Raw genomic sequence first — 19,692 nt, 5'->3', positions numbered from 1 at the left:
GAGGTGGTGGACATACATGTATCTACAGGCTTGAAAACAGAGACAGACCAACCTTGGGAAAATATTCACTCTGGTAGCACTGAATGTCTGTTGGCTGCTAGAGAACCTTGTTTTCCAGATACATAGCAAACGCTTCCAGGTATATAGCCAGTTTTCACTGCAAGAATGAAAGGGAAGGAGCTGTCTGAAGTGTCTTAACCACTCTTCATGACTTCTGGTAACATGATCAGCCATTCTGTGGGGCACCTGAACTCAGCAGCTTAGCTCGTTGCAGCAGAAGACCAGAGAGAACCTGTGTCTAGGATCTCTAAGTATTGTTCCTGACTGCAACAGACAGGCACTTTGCTAGAGCAGGCATTGACACTCATTGCATAATATGCTCTGCTGCTGAACCGAGTACCATTCAGCCTGGCAGGAGCACTGGTCTGCTGAACAGCCGGAGTAACATAATAGAGAGGACAGGATGCTGTGCAGAGGCAGAATTCTCAGAAAATTGAGAAGAAAAACAGATAGTGTAATAGCCTCTCCACATGACTTAGGTTTCTGCTGTATGCAGCAAGAAACTGCATTATGTCTTCTGTGTCGGGGAAAATATCCTTGTGCAGAGGCGTATGTGTTCTACATAAGGTCAAAATTGGCCATAGATGGGGTAAATCTCTCCCTGTTACTCCATTATGCAGGAGAAAGAATTCCAGGTTATGCAGTGACTGGAATTTCATCTTATACACAGGAGCATAGCACTCCTACACAGACAACAATGATCTTGAGTACTCAAGGCTCACTAGATTAGGGATGGAGTAGGATATTCTCTATACTGAGAGTATGTGTTTCTGTAGAGGAGGGCACCAAGAGCTTGATCTCAAAGCCATTCAAGTCATGTGCAGCCATTGACTTCTGTGGTAGGGTACCTGTAAAATTTGCCTGCGAGGAGGAAGGTAAGCCGGAGATGTCAGATAGAGCTCTTGGAAATTGCTCTAGGGCAAGTCTCCACCCTGTATTTAGAGTTGAATGTAAGCTGATATATAAATATATAACTGTATAACATAGCTACTGTACAGTACATAGAAATTTAACATTCATAAATTTGGGGAATGGTTTGAAACCTTTCTGTTGCTTGCTTTTAGCAGGGGCAGGAAGAGGTGCTCCTCCCCAGGAGAACATTGTTTTAATGCTAGAGTCCATATAATACACACAAACTATTAAAAGAAAATTTATTTCCTGTTGTTCTTGGCAACTTTCATGTGTTTGGGTTTATTTGTCTCTGGCTGTATTTCCTACTGATTTATGGTTAGATTTGACTCCAGCTCGAATCCGTCATTTGGAGCTCTTTACTGCCTGCTAGCTCAGTCCTGGGCTGCCACCCACCCTTCACTCATGAATCACAGGTCTTTCTAGGAGTATTTGTTTTTGTTTTGTTTGTTTGTTTTTTATTTTTTTTTCTTACAGACACAGAAAATTACACTCAGCAATTTATTTATTTATTTATTTATTTATTTATTTATTTATTTATTTATTTATTTATTTTATTCTTAAATGGATGGTTGTGCTAGATTTTCTTGACAATTGGTAGCTGCTGAGCACAGGGATAACTTCTCCCAGCCCATGAGATGCATGCTGAAAACACATCTTCTCACTGAGCATGTGCCGTGACTTAATGACAGAGAATTACTGTCTCTAAATAAAATGGTAAGGTGGTGGAAGCAAGAGTAGAGCTGTGATGCATCATCTTATAAGCAAATAATTTGTCCAGTAGAGACATTTAGCTCAGAAATGAGGATAACTGAAAGATCTACTACATTAAATATTACACATCTAGGTCAAGAGGATTAGAAAAAAAGGATCTTTCATTGAACTTCTGACTTTCACATGGATTCATCAGGCACTAACTGTGCATCGCATTTCATTTACAAAGATGGAGCACCCAGAGTATAGAGGACTCTAGGCAGTGTCTGTACCTGTGCAAGCAGTCAAGGGGATTGCATTTAGATGCTATTTCTAGAACAAAAGTGTCTGTGGGCCATATTAACCATTGAACTGCCTCTAATAATGTCCCAACATTCTTCAGGACTGAAGAACATGTTATTGCAACACCTGTTATTGCAAAACACTGTCCCCTAGGATCAATGTTTCTTGCTGGCTAACATTGGTGAGTCCCTGTTTTGGACGATTGTAATGAAAATAGCCCCAGCCCAAGTGACTGTAAATGCTGCTCCCGCCTACACAGGCCTGATCCTGCTTGCACTCATGAGCTCTTTTGTCTCTGCAGTGTCCTACCAGCATGTTCCATGGGCTATGTGAGCTGAGCACATATGCCATTGTCCTCTTATGATTCGGTTTATTCTTCCCTTGCCCTTCAGTACTGGAGCCCACGGACAGGTTTCTCAATCTCTGTTAGTATTTACCTCCCCTGCCATTCCCACCTGAGTTGCCATAGCTCTGAATCGCAGGTCTCTGGACACTGCTTGTTCTCAGCACCTTGCTTTTCTCTTGTAAACTGCACAAGTGGTTTTAAACACAGCTCCAGTAAAGTCTGTGAGGCTGAACAAGCCAGAAAGGTGCCAGAGTTCCACGTCAGAAGCACAGCATAGAGTTTGTGGCTGATTTTCATAAACTCTTCTGACCTGGAAGGGGAGTAACACGGCCTGCCGTCGCTTCCCACGCAATGGCTGTTTTTGCTCATCTTGCTGTCACAGCTCCTGATTACTGATCAGCGGTGCCAGTTTCAAGGCTGCAGTGCCCAGCATCCTGGTGCCTGGTTGCCAGTCTGAAGTGGTGCCTCGCTTTGCTGAGGACAGGGAGCTGGCCTTCCCCTGCCATCCTGGCTGCACAGACAACAGCTTTCCGCTGCTCTCAGAATGTGAAGGTCGATCGGTCTTCCCAAGGTGGGAAAGAAAAGGAGTACTTCAGACCAATATGTTACACCCTCTGCAATGCTGTTGCTCAGCTTTTGCTGTGGGGAATCATGGGGAGGCTGTTGGAAGCGGCTGCCACAAAATAAGGAAGCTTTGTTTTGTCTGGATCTTGCCTACGAGCAGGTGAAGCACGAACAAAATGTGGTGTCATCCGGTGACTCAGCTTGGAGGGATCCCTAAAGGGCATGCTGCTGACTGCAATGCGGGCTTGTCCTTCACAGGGGGGAGCTGTGCTTGCAATCCATGCAGAAGGAACACCACTGTTACATAAAGAGTAGCTGGACTGAAACCAAAAATAACTTACATTAAAAAAAAATTACAAAATATTTTAAAGATACATGATCCGATCCCATTTACTCCTGTCTCCACATAGTCTGACGTTGTTGGATGGTGTACATGTCTCTGCATGGGTCCAGCTGTGAACAGTCCCTTGACTGGGGCGCAGGAGGTCTGAGGGTCTGAGTTCTGTTTCTGCATCTCCACTTTCTGCTCTGTGATCTTCAGTATCTTGCTTCTTTTCTCTCTGTTCCTTTTCCATCCTTAGCCCTTTTAATGCAGCAAGGTGGAATAAACTTCAACAAAATAGAGTTGAATTTTAGTCCATAATAAATAAATAAGTAAATCCCAAAATGTGGAACATCGTGAACCAATTTAATTGTCTACTTTTGCCACTAAAATAATGTGTGTGGGTTTTTTTTAATTATTTTTTTTTTTTTTTAGTAAGTGTTTCCAATAATATAAATTGTATCAGAACTTAGTTCTGCTACGTTTTGAAAAAGTTGACAAGGATGGAGAATCCACAGCCTCTCTTGTCACCTGTTCCAGCGCTGCATTGTACTTGAGATGGAAAATATTTTACTGATATTAAATCAGAAATTCCTTTATTGCAGCTTTAACCTGTTGCCTCTGCTCCTTTTGCTGTGCACCTCTGAGGAGAGTCTGGCTCCCTCTTCTCTACAATTCTGCTGCAGAGAATTGAAGAAAATAGCAAAAAGAAATATTATCATTCATACAAAGCCTGAGCTTTCTTTCAAATCAAAGTATTTTAATAATTACAATTACTTATCTTCTTTTTGGGAAACTGCATTAAAAATGCAGAACATTATTAAAATCAATTTTTCAACTAAAGGATTTATATTCTGTGTCCCTGAAGTGGGGCTCTTTGCTTGTGCTCATATAGCATCTGCTTCTTCTTGTGCACTGCCTGCTTAGACTGAGCCACTTTTGATTTCTCTGCCTTGGGTTTGTCAGCCTCGGGTTTCACTGCTCTGCCCTTAGATGGGATCTTTGCCTTTTTTGGTTTGTCAGCTTTCACATTCTCTCGTCTCTTGATTGCTTTCTTGGCCACTGTGGTTGCCGGTTTCTTGGCTTTGCTCAGTACTTTGTTCAGAGCCAGAGCTATTCTGTGCTTTTTTTGCAGTGCCTGCTAAGAGTCAGGTGCTTCTTGGTCTTTGCTGCTTTCCTGACTTCTCCTTGACTTTTTGCTGAGCTTTAGGGAGTGAGAAGCACCAAGTTCTCTTATGCTGTCCTTGTCCAACCTCCTGAGCTCCAGCCTGGTGCAGCTGTTTTTCTGATTTTCTTCTGTACTACTTCAACCAGTTCCCTTTCGGAGTGGTGAGATAAAGCTAATTTGTGCTTCTTGGAGACAGGCATAACCTTCATAATCATCCACCACCATCCCCGGAGACTGTTGGTTTGCAGGATTTGGATCCTACTGCCACTTCATCTGGCTTATTTACAGATGCCTTACAGGCTGGAGCACACACGCAGCAGCAGCAATAGTTTCAGACATGAAAACCAACTCACACAATGTCTTGACCAAGGTCTTGGTTTCACGCTGATGCACATGTCAGCATGCTGTCTCTTGTAATGGGTGCCTTGTACCTACAAAATGTTTCCATGTTCAAAGCATTCCTGTGGGACTTATTGCTCTGACTGTTCCCCTGTAGCACTGAAGTCAGACTATCAAAAAACACACCTACTAGAAAATGCTTTACAGCTCACTATGCCTCTTGCCTGGTACCCAAATGGCACAGAGCAGCTGCAGCAAGCAGTGTTTGCTATTATTATGGATTAACTCAATTACAAATCAATCGTGCTTCCTTCCACAGCCTAGTCCTAGCCTTGGGTTTTATCCTTGCTTTGGAAGAAGGGTTCAAAAGAGTTTCTTTTCATTGCATAACACATCTGAAAAAAAAAAAAAAAGACGAGTAGTGAGTGTAGTGATCACAGAGGACGTATTAATACATTTTTGACACAGCAGAATACTAGAGACATTTGGAACATGCGATGCAATTGAGAAGTTTGGGCTTCAAATTAACAATGGAGTTATTAGCCCTGTTTATGCCAATTTCACCACTGGAACTTAGCCCAAGAACTTCATGAAGGATGTACTGAGACTGAGGAAAAAGTAAAAAATCCTGTTTTTACTGGATCAGTCTTGGTCTAATATTTAAAATAATCAGAAAACAGCTAAAAGTGTAGATTTTTACCTAATACTGAAAATCTTATTAGTGAAAATGAATAGTGTGTTTATACTGGGGGATTGGACTAGATGACCTTTCCAGGTCCCTTCCAGCCCCCAAATCACATTCTGTGATTTTGTGATTTGCTGCCTGGTGCAGGGTGAATTTAGCTGTTCCTGAGGCTCTCTACACCATGGTCACAAGTACTTTTCCCATCAGCTCTCCTTAAGCCCAGCACAATCATTACACCGTTCCTCTTAGCCCCATAGTCCATCAGCTGGTATCATTGTAACTTCCTTTTGCTTTAGTTTAGGAAAGACATCTGCACTCTTCACAGTCTCTCATTTGCCATTTCTGTTCTCTGAGAGTTCCTAGTAGCGCTGCTTCAGGGCAGGTTTTTACCTCTCCAGTCTTTGAGCTTCATTTAGTCTTGTCAACTGTTTCCCAAAATGGGATTGTACCAAGCTAGCCCCTTTAAAGTAAATGTGCCTGTGCCCTACCCCTACCTGTGTCCGCACAGAAAAGATAGAAGAGGTGAGTGAACACAGTGGCCCATTCCTGACCACAGACTGGACAAATGGAAATTAACTGGTCATGTATGTGAATGCAAGGGCTCTGTGTTTCAGTGAGACAGAGTTGCTTTGAGGCCACGCCTGAGTAGGCAGCAGAAGCAGTGCTACAAACCGGTGTGTGTAAATCCATTGGGCACCAGTAAATTAAACTTTCTGATCATAATAATTCATAATCAGTAATTTCCCAGGGTCTTTGCTTTCCCTTCAGATTCTTCCTCTTCTTTCTCTCCTCTGCTTTCTAGGAGCTTCTTCCAGCCTTTTTATTCAATCAGACTCCACGATTTTGGCTGGAACCAGAAAGGGCATTTTTAAGCTCTATGAAATTAGCTGTGAAGTTCTCACACTCTTGGATACCTTTCCCTACCTTGGCAGCTAGCTCAAATGTTTCACAACTCTGACCTCACTGCTTTACAGCAGAAACTTGGGAGCCTCCCATGTAGTCACGGCTGAAGAAATACTCATAATAGCAGTCTCTCATTCCCATCCCGTGGCCCAGAGCACTGGGCCCCCTGGAAGAGGACCAAGGTGTCAGGGGCAGACCCTAACTCTACTGTCTGACATTCCACACTGGCATTAAGGAGTAGAGTTTAGTGGTGACACCCCACAAACTTTCTGGATGTGTCCAATGATAAGAACATATGAGCAGATCTGAGCTGTAGGGGGAGTAAGAAAAGAACTAGCAAGGCTATCTTGAATCTTCTGAGAATACTCACTTTGTTCTTAAGCAAACTTTGTAAGATGCAAGAACACAGTTCGTGAGGACCTCCAGCCAAGGAAAGTTTATAAAACTCCAGGGAAATCTCAACATATGTCTGCAAGCCAAGGAATATGCAACATACTGCACTTTAGTGAGCTCTCAAGCACTTCTACCACAGCCTCTCCCAGCAAAAGACTTCCTCAAAGAGAAAAGGGAAATTATTATCAGGATCACCCAGGTCCCAGGTGCAAGCTCTTTTTGCAGTGAGTAGCATGAACTGCAAAAACTGTACAAACAGGAGCTAATAAGAGATAACTTTGGTCTGCGAAACCATAACCACAGCGAGGAGGTGACTCTCATTGTGAAAAACTGCGGTGCAAAACAGAGTTTCTCCCCGTGACTAGCAGATGATTGCAGAGATACAGAGCCAGTAACTTCCACTCATGAAGGGGAAGATGTGGTTGGGAGCAGGGTCTGGGTGCCCAGGCCAGGGGACTGAGCTGTAGAAGGATGGAATAACATTGGAATGCCGTGCGCAGCACCCTATGCAAAAAGAAAATGCTCTCCAGGTCTGTGCAGCACAAAGCCAAAAGCCAAGTCAGATAGGCAGGGCATGCCAGAGGCTGGAGCTGCATGCACTGCTGTGGGAAGCAGCAATGTGCAAGTAGCTCTGGTGGTACCTCCCCACCCAAAGCTCTCAGCATGGGGAAGGTGCATTCTGCTTTGATTGCAGACTCTGTGTTTTTTTTACTGTAAATGAGATAAGCTGCCAACCTTGTCACAGCCTTGAGCTAGTGAAGTCACATGAGGACATTTAGTGCATGTGCTTGGACTCTAATCATATTTGTTACCTACATTTATGGTGGGGAAGCCATTCACTAGCTTCCAAACTCCTTAAACCAACCCAGACCCTTTCCTCCTTCAAGTGGTGGTCCCAGCAGGTGTCAGGCACTGGTTGCAACAGATGGAGCTGTTGCTGCCTAGTGATGTGGTGAGGGAATTAACACTAGTCAGAAAAAATATGTGGGATCACAAAAGTAGGATTAGGGTTCATTAGGTCCTACAAGGAACCCAGGCTGGGCTAGTAGAGAGCTACAGGCAGGAATGAGAAGCACATGCAGGACTGCGGTTGAAAGATGTGTACTCAATTCAATAGTTTCACCCTAATTTGCCTCATCCCCCAACACAAAAACAAACTTCACAGTGGAACAAAAATAAACTGTGAGTCAAGCCTCCAGGTAAAGGTTTTGCAGTATGAGCCTGGAAAGCCAAATTACTAGTAAAATGCATAATAAAGTATGATCTTAGTGTGCGCACACAACAACCAGATGCCCTCAGTTCTGCATCAGCGGCATCATCTAGAATCCTGCAGCATGAAGTAGTGCACAAGGTGGAGACCAAGGTTTCATAAAACCACCCTCCCAGTGGTACTCCCACACACCCTTCACTCTTGCCTTCTCTCCCACCCATTTCCTTCACATCACCTTGGATCCCTGCTCCTGTCTGACATAGCTGCCCCCTCAGAGACAGTAACCCACAGCAGTTTAGGTTTGCATTTGCAGCTTCCCAGCACACACGTACAGACACACATTCCTCCTGGCCATGCCCACCCCAAGTGGACTTGGACACACATCCTCAGAGCTTTCGTATATCTCTGTGGTGCTGTATATTCCATACCACAAAAGGCAGCGCTTTGTGTCACCACTGTTGAAACCTTCTCCTGAGGCACAGCATCAGATGCATCACAAGAAGAGTTGGCAGGTCTAGGAACAAGGACCTTTGCCCCATGGAGCAAGCTGCCTCCTCATCTAGTGCTGTTGTTTTTTTGTCACCTAAGATGGGAGCAATGGGAGTTGTTTGCCTGGCAGAACTGCCTGATCAAGTGGACTACCTCCAAACTGGGTCTGTCTTTCAAAACCGGGTGATGAATCTGTGGAACAAACACAGAATGCAATGTAATGCGCTTACAGGATCGATGTCTTTATTTGCCTGGGTCTAACTACAAAGGACTATGCTCTTGCCCTGCTCGAGGTGTCTGTGCAAGTTTGTGTCCACAGTGCACCAGCACTTGTTGAGCAGAGAAAGTTTTTCTGGTTGAGGTTTTCGCTTGAGGCGAGGGGAAGCAGGTGGCTGCATTTTTTGTGCTCGGTGTAAGAACTAACCAACTGGTGATGTTGGCGGTCGTTTCAAAATGTGATTTCTGAGCAAGGGGTGAATGGAAAAAATAAATATGTATTTATATCGATACACAACAGCACACAACTTCCTGTTGATTAAACAAGCAACTTCTCTTCTGCTTCGGGGCTAGGTGATTACTTTTAATTATTCACCACATTTTTGCTCTCTGATTTCTTAGTTCTTTGCTTTCTGATTTCTTAGCTGCTTTTTGCTTTCTGAAACTTTAGTAATAGTGATGGTGATATTCCTCCTCTGCACCTACAGTGCTCTTCAGTCTGCTAATCATTTCTACGTTGTTCTCATTTTAAGACAAGGAATAAACTCCTGAGTACAAGAAGCTTAAAAGGATGCTGGGACATCCTTCTGGAATCCTGATGAGCTGGAGCAGTGTCTTTTTCTAAATAATACTCCAAACACACCAATACAGAGACCTTTCCTAGCCTTCCCCAATGGCCTTATTTAACTGACCTGAGCTTTAATCAGAAACACAGATGAAGTCATAATCTGCAAACTGTTTCTCTGTCCCAAACCAAGTTCCTGCTCCAAATAACTTTGCTTTGAACAGCAATGAAGGAAATCCAGAGTGGTCAGAAGTGGCCAGAATCTCTTTTCATGTGTATAAGCTCCCATTCCAAATAGTCCCACCGTATGTTAGATTTGTCAATTTACAGCCAGTAACTAGCAGCTAGATCAAGGACCAAAATGTTTTGCTAAATTTTTCCTTTTTTTTTTTTTTTTTTTTATTTTTCTTTCTCTCTCTCTCTCTCTCTTTTTTTTTTTTTTTTTAACCAGATCTGAAGATCAGAGGTGACCTCTGCTAATAAGAAAGAAAAGCTGCAGCTCCTGCCACTCCATAGGTGCCGAGGGTCCCTCTAAAGATGTCACCCTAGACTTACTACAAGACCCTGAAAGTACATCCACCTGCTGGCTTTGACACCAACATGTTTCTGCTCTGGCAATTAGAGGTAGAAGCAGAGAATTGCTACTGCTGCCTTTGGACACTTATACTGCCAGTGAGGGGGAAGCTGCTGCTCAAAACAAAGGGTGTTAGAAAGTCTGCATCATTGCTTTGACTTGCTGACCCTTGCCAAAGAGTGACGTAAAAATAACTCATCTATTCATTCATACATTTTTTCTTTCTTATCTCTGGGCAGAGCATCAATATTTAAGGAAGAGCGCTGATGTTTTAAACCTTGAAGAATTAATTCCACTTACAGACAGAACCTGAGAAAGGATCTACTTAAACATTTCATGACAATTGGCATGTTAAACCTTTGAGAAAATCATTACCCACAGATGGGTTTATGGGGACAAGGAGGCTGGGCATGAAGACATTTTTCAGCTCCTTTAAATGAAGAAAAAAAAGAAAAAAAAAAAAAAAAAAAAGGTAAAGTTTTCTATAAATGTTTGGTTGTGAAAATTAGGAACTAGAACAACAATAAAGCTGAAGCTACCTTAACTTATCTGATGAAACATAAACTGTTGTGATCTTAAGAAGCGCATTTCATGGGGTGTGTTGCTTTCTTTCCTTCTTCTTCCTTTTTTTTTTTTTTATATGTCCTGTGTAACAAACATCCTCTTTGCATTATTGAAAGGAAAAAAATAATATGAAAACGTGGCAAAATGACTCTGGGACTGACCTGGGAGATTTTTCACAAGGCACTGCTAGGGTAAAGGCTGAAAGTGGGCAACTGTTTTATTAGCTGGAGTGTCCCCTTTGAGTCTGTTATGTAGGATGGGAATTTGCAAGAGATGCAGGCTGTTCTGGCTTTGGAAAAACCCTAGGAGCCAGATCCTTGAAGAGGATAATTGCCACTACTTTTGAGACCAAAGCAGCTGCCAAAATGTGTCTGTTGAGCACGTGCTCTACTCCTGTGGAGTCAGGAAGACACCTCCTCAAGGAGTAGGACAGTCCAGCCTTGTACCTCCCAAGAGTTTTCCTTTTCCTGAAATAAGCATTGCTGGCCACACTGAAAGACAGAGTACTCTCAAAGTGCTGGGACATAGAGTAGTCTGCTCTGGTCTGGCAACTCGTCTCTCCTTTTCACATTTTTGCATATACTGGTTTCACACAGTCCTAGCGTGCTGAAAGCCAGTAAAATTAATAAGTAAATCAAGCAAAGAAAAAAACGAAGAACTACCCTAGCATGAGGTAAACAAAAGGGCTGTAGCACTCTCAGTCATGCCCTACCTGGGGAAGACATTGAGTGGAATAGCCCCACCACCACCACCACCACCTCCTCAGTGACCCTCCCTGGCTGAAGTTGCTCCCTGGCTGTCCTTCAGCCCTGCAGAAGGGATGAGCACCCTGGCAGCTGCTAGGGGGTGGTGGTGGTGGAGCAGAACGTAGGAGGCAGAGAGCTCCGCTGGTAGAGCAAAGAGGGTATATATATGTCCTGAGCAAGAGCCCGGGCTTGGCTGTACCTAGCGCTGAGCCTGCTGAGTGCAGGCAGCCCTGCCACAAGATACCCGGGGCAGGGTTCTGGCATCTCACCCCACAGCCTGCTGCTTGCAGCAGCAGTTCCAGATGTGATCAGCAGGATCGGGGCCTGAGTCATGCTCCACAGGTCTTTTGCATACAGCTTTGTGATTTGGGGGTTATGCCTGCTCCTTTCGTGCTGACACAGCCCAGCACCTGTGGCATTCAAGCATTACACGGGGACCACAAGCTTCATTTCTGCTAACTGCACCCGTGCCTGTCCCATGAGCTAGGTCCCCCTCACCCTCATCTCCAGCTCTGGTGCTGCCTCATGCTGCCAAGCAGCTGCTAGGACTTGCCAGAGGAAATGGAGGAGACGGGGAGTGTGCCAACAGTTTCATATTCCCTGAGCTCCTTCCCCCTGGATGCCCGGCAGGCAGCACGCAGGGTGGCCGTGACCATGGGGTAGAGCAGTGTCATCATCTTCACGGCACAGCTGCATGAGCAAAGGCCCAGAGGGATAGTGTGGTTTTTGCCCACATTCACGTTAGTGGTACACGGCTCCCAGGCCCCCCTCTAACCACTAGACAATGCTTCCTGCCTTGTTATGTTATTGATATTAATTCAGCATAATTTTGCAGGCTGGGAGGACCCAATGGCAAGTGCAATGAGGGGAGGTGGCCAATGAGTGCAGAGCATCTTTCAGAACTGGTGCCCCTTTCAAGCTTTAACCCTTTGCTCTTTGGCTCCTGCAGTTCCAGAGACCTTTCTAACTCCTCCCCTCACCACACCCCACCGAAATCTGGCAGGGGGTAGATAGTGGTGAATGGGGAGGGATCATACAGGGCAGTCCATATTTCTGTGCACCAAGTCAGAGGACTGTGCAGACAGAGCCTGAGAGACAACCCCATCACCTGAGAGAGAACCTGACAGTCATGGACAGGTAAAATGAGTGCCTCCAGTTTCTTGCTAATAGAAGAAATCAGGGTCTTCCTCTTAGAATTAACCTGCTGTCCATTTGGTGCTTACTGTCCCTTTCCCTTTCTCCGTCTGACTCAGCGATCTAACTTCCCATCCCGTCCTCACATGTCTCTGTCCCCACCACTCTTTCTCTCTATGACTGTCTACCACCCTGTATTCTTCTCCCTTTCTGTCATTTCTCGTGACTATTCTCTTTTCCTTTTCATTCTCTCTCTTTTCTAGAAACAAAAAAAAACCAAACAACAACAAAAAAGAAAGGTGAACATTCAGATGCTATCTGCATAAGCATCTCGATCTCTGCCTACTCTTCTCTCTCTACACCTGTTCTCTATCTTATATCAGATTTCTGCCTTATTATGTTTCTGCTGCTATCACCCTTGTGCTCCTAGGCACAGACTGTTCCAGCATTGGATTCCTCTACTTGCACTTCAATTATGCTGCAAGCTAATTACCACTAAAATCACTCTCCACTGTTGCATATCATTCACACTCTCAGGGGCCTTCACTCTGATTTCAGGACTGGATTCATGAGTCTTTATTTGAAAGGAAGGTCTCTGCTCAGTCAAATTCTTCAGTGCCTGAGTATAATCACAGCTCCTGTGTCTTTGCTGCTTTCCTTTGAACTATGCAACAGCTATACAAATTTCACATGTAACCAGTTCTTTGTGCCTAGCTGCAGATCTGCTCAGTAGCTCCCTGTAACACTTGTTCATTTGTACTTCTCCTACCAGTCATGTTCTGAAATCCTTATTGGTGAAAATCCCTGGGGATGGTCAATTCCAGAGAGAAGGGAAAACAGAAATTGATGTTAATGAACATTTCTAATTGCACATATGGCTTCTGTGACTCAATTTTTTCTTGCACTGTCTTTACTTTGTCCTGACACTGAAAAATAACCCAAATGATCGTTACTATATTTTCCTTTTGTTGGTGGTCATTTCTCGTTCTTCATTGTTCTTTGCAACTACATTCAAAACCATTGAATTGAGAAAAATTGGAAGATGTGAGGAAAAGGACATTTGGAAGGAAAATCAGAAATATTTTGAAAGCAAATATTTTTTGTGCAAAATTTAAGAAATAATAATAATAATAATAATAATAATAATAATAATAATAATAATAATAATAATAATAATAATAATAATAATAATAATAAAAGGGAAAGCCTGTTTTCCCTAAACTTTTGGTTGTGTTGAAAAACATTTTTCCATGTGGATTTTGATGAAACATCGCCATAATTTCAATAGTTTTTCACCTGGATTGTGTGGTTCTTCTACAAGTGATTGCATTTTTCACCATTCCTCTGCTCTGTTTTCTGCTGTTGTGCCATACATACCCCCAGCTAAGAGCTTTGCAACCCTCTGGCCTATCACACACATGTGGTTGTCTGGGCTATCCTATCTGAATCACCTGAGGATCTGTCTCAAAAGAAGGGATGTCTGCTCTCCAGCACTTCTACAAGGAAGAAGATTCTTCCCCACATCTGTCTGATAACACCCATTTAAAAGGGAGAAGCCTGAGACAAATCACTGAGCAACAGTTTTGTGAGTGGATGAATGGGATGCCTGGTGGTGGGTGTGCCTGTGCCAGAAAATATAAACATATGTTCATAAGTGCTCACAGACAAGGAAGCAAGATGAATATGAGGTGGTAGGAAGTGAGGCTGCACTAAGTGTGAGAAATACCAGTGTGAAACAAATAAAAAAAGTATGATGGAGAACATACAGAGCAAGAGAGAAAAACAGTCAGGGGAAACACACACAGTGTGACCTGTCAGAGAAAGGGGTGATGAAGTTCAGCAGGATCAGTGTGTACTCTACTCCTGACAACTTGCAAGCCCAGCAGAGCAGGCCTGGGGCAGTGCTCACAGGACAGATCTCCAAGAATTGCCTGGGGCTATTGATTTGCTGAATAACCTGCTCAGTAGGGATGCGTTGCACTTTGAGTGTGCGCAGGACTCTGCAGGGCCTTGTATTCTGTATGGACTTTTTCCTAGCAGGGGACAGGCTACAGCTCACAAATGATCTACTCCTCTAGCAACCTGTGTGTATAAAGGATGGCATAAATAAGTATGTGTGTGTTTGCTTTATGTGAGCAAGACAGGTAACTTTGCACTGCAAACTGAGGGCCACATGGCAGGAAAGAGGATGTGTGCAAGTGAGCAGCTTGCCTATCTGCAGGACAATCAGGCAGCAAGAATGCTTTGAGGGAAGAAAGTGACTCTCTGGCAATGCAGTGTCTCAGCTGGGAGTGCTAGAGGTGCCCTGGGGAGGGCTAAATTACAGCAAACATGCACAAGGTTACAAAAGGTAAAAGGGTGGCTGTGACTGTGAATTAGCACCTATGGTGCAATGACCATGTATGAGCATGCACAGTGGAGACAAACCTCTGGAGGAGCAGAGAGGATACCACCTTTACCTGGAAGTTAACCACTCTGTTGTGCTCAGGTTTTGTGGTGACAATTGGGAATAGATGGAGCATGTTTATATAAGGATTTTGCCTTGCTTATACTCTCAGATATAAACCAGGAACTTCCTAGCAAACCTAAATTCCCCTTTTCCACACCTCACTGGAAACCTCCAGAAAACTCAGCTCTGTATCACTTACACTGACCCTACCTCCCTGCTGAACACCAGCCTACCAGAGGGAAAAGGTGACAAAGGATGTGATTATTTTTAACCCGTTCACTTTTGTTTTACGTTGCTGCGGGGGAGGTGAATATCTTACCTCAGTGAACACAGCTGTTCTCAGCTGCCTATGTACCTCCACTTGGCAGTAAGGCATTTTGATAAGGTTCATGACTATTTTACCCTCCCCATGCTCCTATTACCTCTCCCCAGCAGGATCTCTAGCATGGGAACCATCCTTTGCCAATCTTTGTGCTTGCCTCACATGGGAATGGTACTTGTCTCTGGAGATGTGTCAGCATCCCTACCCTATATTTTATTTCTGTCAGCTAGGACATGTTACCCTACCCTAGCTTCTAATCTCTAGCCCTGTACACTTTCAGACATGTTCTTCCTTTGGGCAATGCTGGGAAGAAACTCTGTCCAGTTTTCTCTAAAGAGGCTCCAATTTGATCCCTCCTTTCATCCAACGGTTTTCAGGGTTTCAACAGCGAAAGAATATATCTGGGTGACTGAACTCCAGACCTTCCCAGCTTCCAAGATCAACTCTTCTCAGACACTTTCATCCTTTGCTCTCACTGGTGTCCATCTTTTGGATATTTGTAGATACTTTCACACTACACTTAGCCATGGTTGCTGTTTGACTAAGCATTACTAATTCACTTACTGTTTCCACTTGCTAGGTCACCTGCTTCATCCCCACAGTCACGTCTACACCCTTTCCCTAACATATTGCATGCAAATTACTGATGTTTTTCTCTCACTGAGGGGCCTGGACTCGGTGGGGATATTTTTGTTGCTGAGCGCCTGACATAGACATGGCCAATAGCTGGCTCCAGCGTGGGGCTAATGTAAAATGTCTCTTGCCTTCTCCTACAGTCTCCTGATGAAGAGGAAACTTTTCCTCTACAACTTCAAGAACCTGCGCTGGGCCAAGGGCCGTCGTGAAACCTACCTCTGCTACGTTGTGAAGCGCCGTGACAGTGCCACGTCATGCTCCCTGGACTTTGGGTACCTGCGTAACAAGGTACAGGGAACACCTTGGCATCCTACTCTTATATCCATGCTGAGGTACATGCAGCTCATTCGCCTGGGGTAGCAGGGAAATAAGGGCTGCAAGAGGCAGCACCTGATCTGACACATGTCCACAGGAATAGGCACTGCACCGGTACATAACATTTGGGGGATGCAGCCTCCAGATAAATCTGTAACTCGCGCTAGCTCAGACTGTATTGCTAGCAAGATATTTACAGTCCTTGCTGCTTTATCAGTACCTCAGTTTTCCTTCCTAGCTCCCACAGGAGCCTCTTGTAGAGTGTCCCTGCATTTTTCTAGCCATCCTTTCACTCCATTACCACTGTGCCCTCTTCCTCTGTGCACTGACCATAAGACCTGTCCCCCACCTTGTCCATCCTCCCCCCACATCCCACTCAGCTCACACCTTCTTCCTTGCCCCTCTTGCAGCTTCCTTCACCCCTGCCTCACGCTTTGCCCCTCTCCCTCTTTCCCTAAGATGGGCTGCCACGTGGAGGTTCTCTTCCTACGCTACATCTCAGCCTGGAACCTGGACCCAGGCCGCTGCTACCGCATCACCTGGTTCACCTCCTGGAGCCCCTGTTACGACTGTGCCCGACACGTGGCTGACTTCCTGCGCGCCTACCCCAACCTGACCCTGCGCATCTTCACCGCCCGCCTCTACTTCTGTGAGGACCGCAAGGCAGAGCCCGAGGGGCTACGGCGCCTGCATCGGGCTGGGGCCCAAATCGCCATCATGACCTTCAAAGGTAAGGCAGGTAGGGTGAAAGAAGATGACTGAAAGCTATGGAGAAGGGAAGGTGATGGCAGGATATGATGATTTACTGAACCTAGGAAAGGTCAGTGTCTTCTCTGGGGCAGTCCTGAGCACTCATAAACTCCCCTGTGCCTTGTGCAGATTACTTCTACTGCTGGAACACATTTGTGGAGAACAGGGAAAAGACATTCAAAGCCTGGGAGGGACTGCATGAAAACTCTGTCCATCTGTCCAGGAAACTCCGACGGATTCTCCTGGTGAGGACCAATTCTTCTCCTTCCAGTGCCTCTTCCCCTCAGCTTCTTCCTCTCTTCCTTGCTGTAGTTCTGCTCTGCTTTTGAAGTCCAGCTGTGCCATTTGTCATTTCACTCCTCCCTGTGTCTTCACTCTTCACGTCCCTCATACCTCTTTCTCCCACCTTCCTTCATATCCCCTCTCATCATTCTCTTCCCTTCTTCCACCTCTCAACCCATCTCATGCCATTCTTTTCTCCTTCGTCATTTTTATGGGCTTTTGCTCACTTGATAACGGATCTACCGCTTATATTTTGTTCTACAGCCATTGTATGAAGTAGATGATTTACGAGATGCCTTTAAAACTCTGGGACTTTGAAGCGAAACTCATCAGCAATCAGAAGACTTCAACACTCGTTCTTTGATTTTCAACTCTTCCTTCAAGTGTCTTTCTCTTCTTCCCTCTTTCCATCTCTCTTTCTTCCAACCCTGTGTCCAGAGATAAGACTATCCTTACTTTTTCATTTCGAAGGAAAATTAGGCTGATCTTCTGAAGACACATTCCCTGAGATTCACACAATCCATTGCTAGCTGGGAATAGCCGGGACTGCAGTGACATTGCCAGGGGTTATTTGCCTTTCCTCGGTCCCTTTAGAGCTAATTCATGTGGCCCGATACATTGAGTTTTGGGTTTGGCTGCAGTGCTCTTCATGTGGCTGTGTTCACTGACATCACACTGATGTGCAAAAGTCACCAGGGCTTTGGAGAGCAAGTCTTTTGCTCCTTAGAGGTGCACTACACTGAGCTGCTCTGTATATCCTCCCTTGTGAAGTAGTTTATTTATCCTTCTGGATGTGGATAGGAATGTGAAAACCATCAGCATTTAAGTAGTAAAACCTACACCCAAACAGCCAAATTGGCCAGTTATTGGAAAGCCCCACTGAGGGTATTGAACCAAGTCCTGGACAGCTCAGGCAGCTCAGCTTGAAAACCTTGGTTAAAGCCAGCTGATCTTGTAAATAGACTGTGTGCAGGCCTGGGCCCTGTAATGCCTCCTGCCCAGAAAGCACGGAACTTCAGTAGCTGTGGATTCAGGTTTTGTGTCCTACGACATGTTGAAACGAGACAATAAAAACTTAAAATGAAAGCAAAAGATTTGCTAGCCAAAATTTTCAAGTGTGAGCTACAATTCTAGATGGCCAGTGAGACATATCCCATGCAGAAATCGTAAGACCATCCACTCAATGCCTATTGACTACTTTGAGAGCCATGACGGCTCTGTGTCAGGACTGATCAGTGTGTGGACCTCTCATGCAGCCAGGAAAGAAGCCTCCAAGGCACTTCACCATAGCAATGTTTTTCCATCATATATCTACCAGAAAGCAAACCATTTCCACATTGCATAGTCCCTCAAAACTTAATTTCTCATTCTTGTTAGACCATAGCATTTTGGATGGTGTGTTGGTGTCTACATCAGGCACTATCTGTTTCTTGACATACTGCAGGGAGGAGCACCACAGGTCTCACTACTGGAATTCTTTCCATCCACTGAGCAACTCTTCCTAGATCAGACCTGCACTGTGCTCCCTCCCCAGCCAGCTGTCCTCCGCTGGAGGCACCTTAACACTCCTACAGTCCTCTGTCTTTACAGGCTTTTTATTGCCCATAATACAGCTATATATGGCTAGTCAGTGATAGGACAGAGAGCTGACCAGAAAAAAAAAAAAAAGAAAAAAGAAAAAAAAAAGTTATGAGCAAAGCTGTACAGCCTGTAGAAACCTTTAGTAGGGGGCAAAATCAATCCATTCTCCTGTCTGACAATCACTGTGTTTCCGTAATGGGACCCCGTTAGCACCTGGTGCTGGAGACATAATCCTTACTAAGCTGAAGATGTTGGTTCATCGTATACAGCAACTCATCTCCAACCTTCCCACTACCTAACTTGCAGATGGATCACCCTCTGCAGTCCAACCTCTTCAAGCTTTATTAGGGCTAACAGTGTGGTCCCATGCTCTGGAGGTGCTCTGCCATTTCCTTCATTATGGCTGTGAGTTCTCTGTTCCAACCCTGTTCCTCTTTCTCTGTATGGCTTCAGGTTCCCCTGTCACTCTTCCCAGTGCCTCCTCTGGTGATGGGCCAGCAGGAGGGCAGTGCACAGCTCTTCACCCACAGTGCCTCTTGCTCTGAGAGGTCAGAGCTCAGTGCAGCACAAACTTCGTAAAACTTCAGGCTCCTGAGGCACTCTCATCTTGAGGAATTTGGACCAGGAATAGCAGTGAGAGCTCTTTGCAAAGCATTAATTTGCAAACATCGTCTTGTATATTTGTCTGATATGGTGCATATTATTTATATAAGTAAAGGTTTTACAAAAGAGCATTTGTTTTTGTCATCATTTTGGTACCACATGGGTGTGGAAAGCAGAAATTGACACAAAGAATTCACAAGTAATTTATCCCTCATGATTTCTGCAGAGAGAAACTGGCACTATCACATCAGACTGTTTATCCTTTTCACTTGTAATTTTGAAACTCTTGACAGTGTCAACCAGCAATCAAGGTCACAAAGAGTTCAGGCAATAGGTACTTTGGAAATACTACCAAAAATCACTGATGTAAATGCTAAGGTTATTAAAGATACTTCATCCATTGATCCTCCGCATTCTTGACTCATGATTGACCAAACTGGACACAGAAGTACTGAATCAACATACATTACAAACCAAGAGGAGAAGCAGAAGCGTGAAAAGGATTTCTGTCTTCCAGCTTCTGTTGTTGGCTCATACAATACCCTTGTCCTTCTGAATGAAATTGTTGCGG

The 19,692-nt window shown here is 44.6% G+C and overlaps 1 protein-coding gene across 1 annotated transcript; it reads left to right on the top strand.

Moving 5' to 3' along the window:
* Positions 1–11,970: 11,970 nt before the first annotated feature.
* AICDA (activation induced cytidine deaminase) lies at positions 11,971–19,250 on the top strand. The gene is made up of 5 exons (XM_068670340.1): positions 11,971–12,186; positions 15,731–15,878; positions 16,365–16,635; positions 16,785–16,900; positions 17,202–19,250. Exons 1-5 carry the CDS (start codon positions 12,179–12,181, stop codon positions 17,253–17,255), a joined length of 597 nt encoding a protein of 198 aa, XP_068526441.1. The 5' UTR covers positions 11,971–12,178; the 3' UTR covers positions 17,256–19,250.
* The last annotated feature ends 442 nt before the right edge of the window (positions 19,251–19,692 follow it).

Source organism: Anas acuta, chromosome 1, assembly GCF_963932015.1.
Source record: "Anas acuta chromosome 1, bAnaAcu1.1, whole genome shotgun sequence".
Classification (NCBI taxonomy): domain Eukaryota; kingdom Metazoa; phylum Chordata; class Aves; order Anseriformes; family Anatidae; genus Anas; species Anas acuta.
Note: the sequence above shows the minus strand (reverse complement) of the source record. Positions and strands in the feature narration are given on the sequence as shown.

Excerpts from the sequence above, each read along its gene's own strand:
- AICDA (XM_068670340.1), top strand. Across the intron at positions 15,879-16,364 it reads TTGGGTACCTGCGTAACAAG|ATGGGCTGCCACGTGGAGGT; the intron begins GTACAGGGAACA and ends TCTTTCCCTAAG. Across the intron at positions 16,636-16,784 it reads CGCCATCATGACCTTCAAAG|ATTACTTCTACTGCTGGAAC; the intron begins GTAAGGCAGGTA and ends TGCCTTGTGCAG.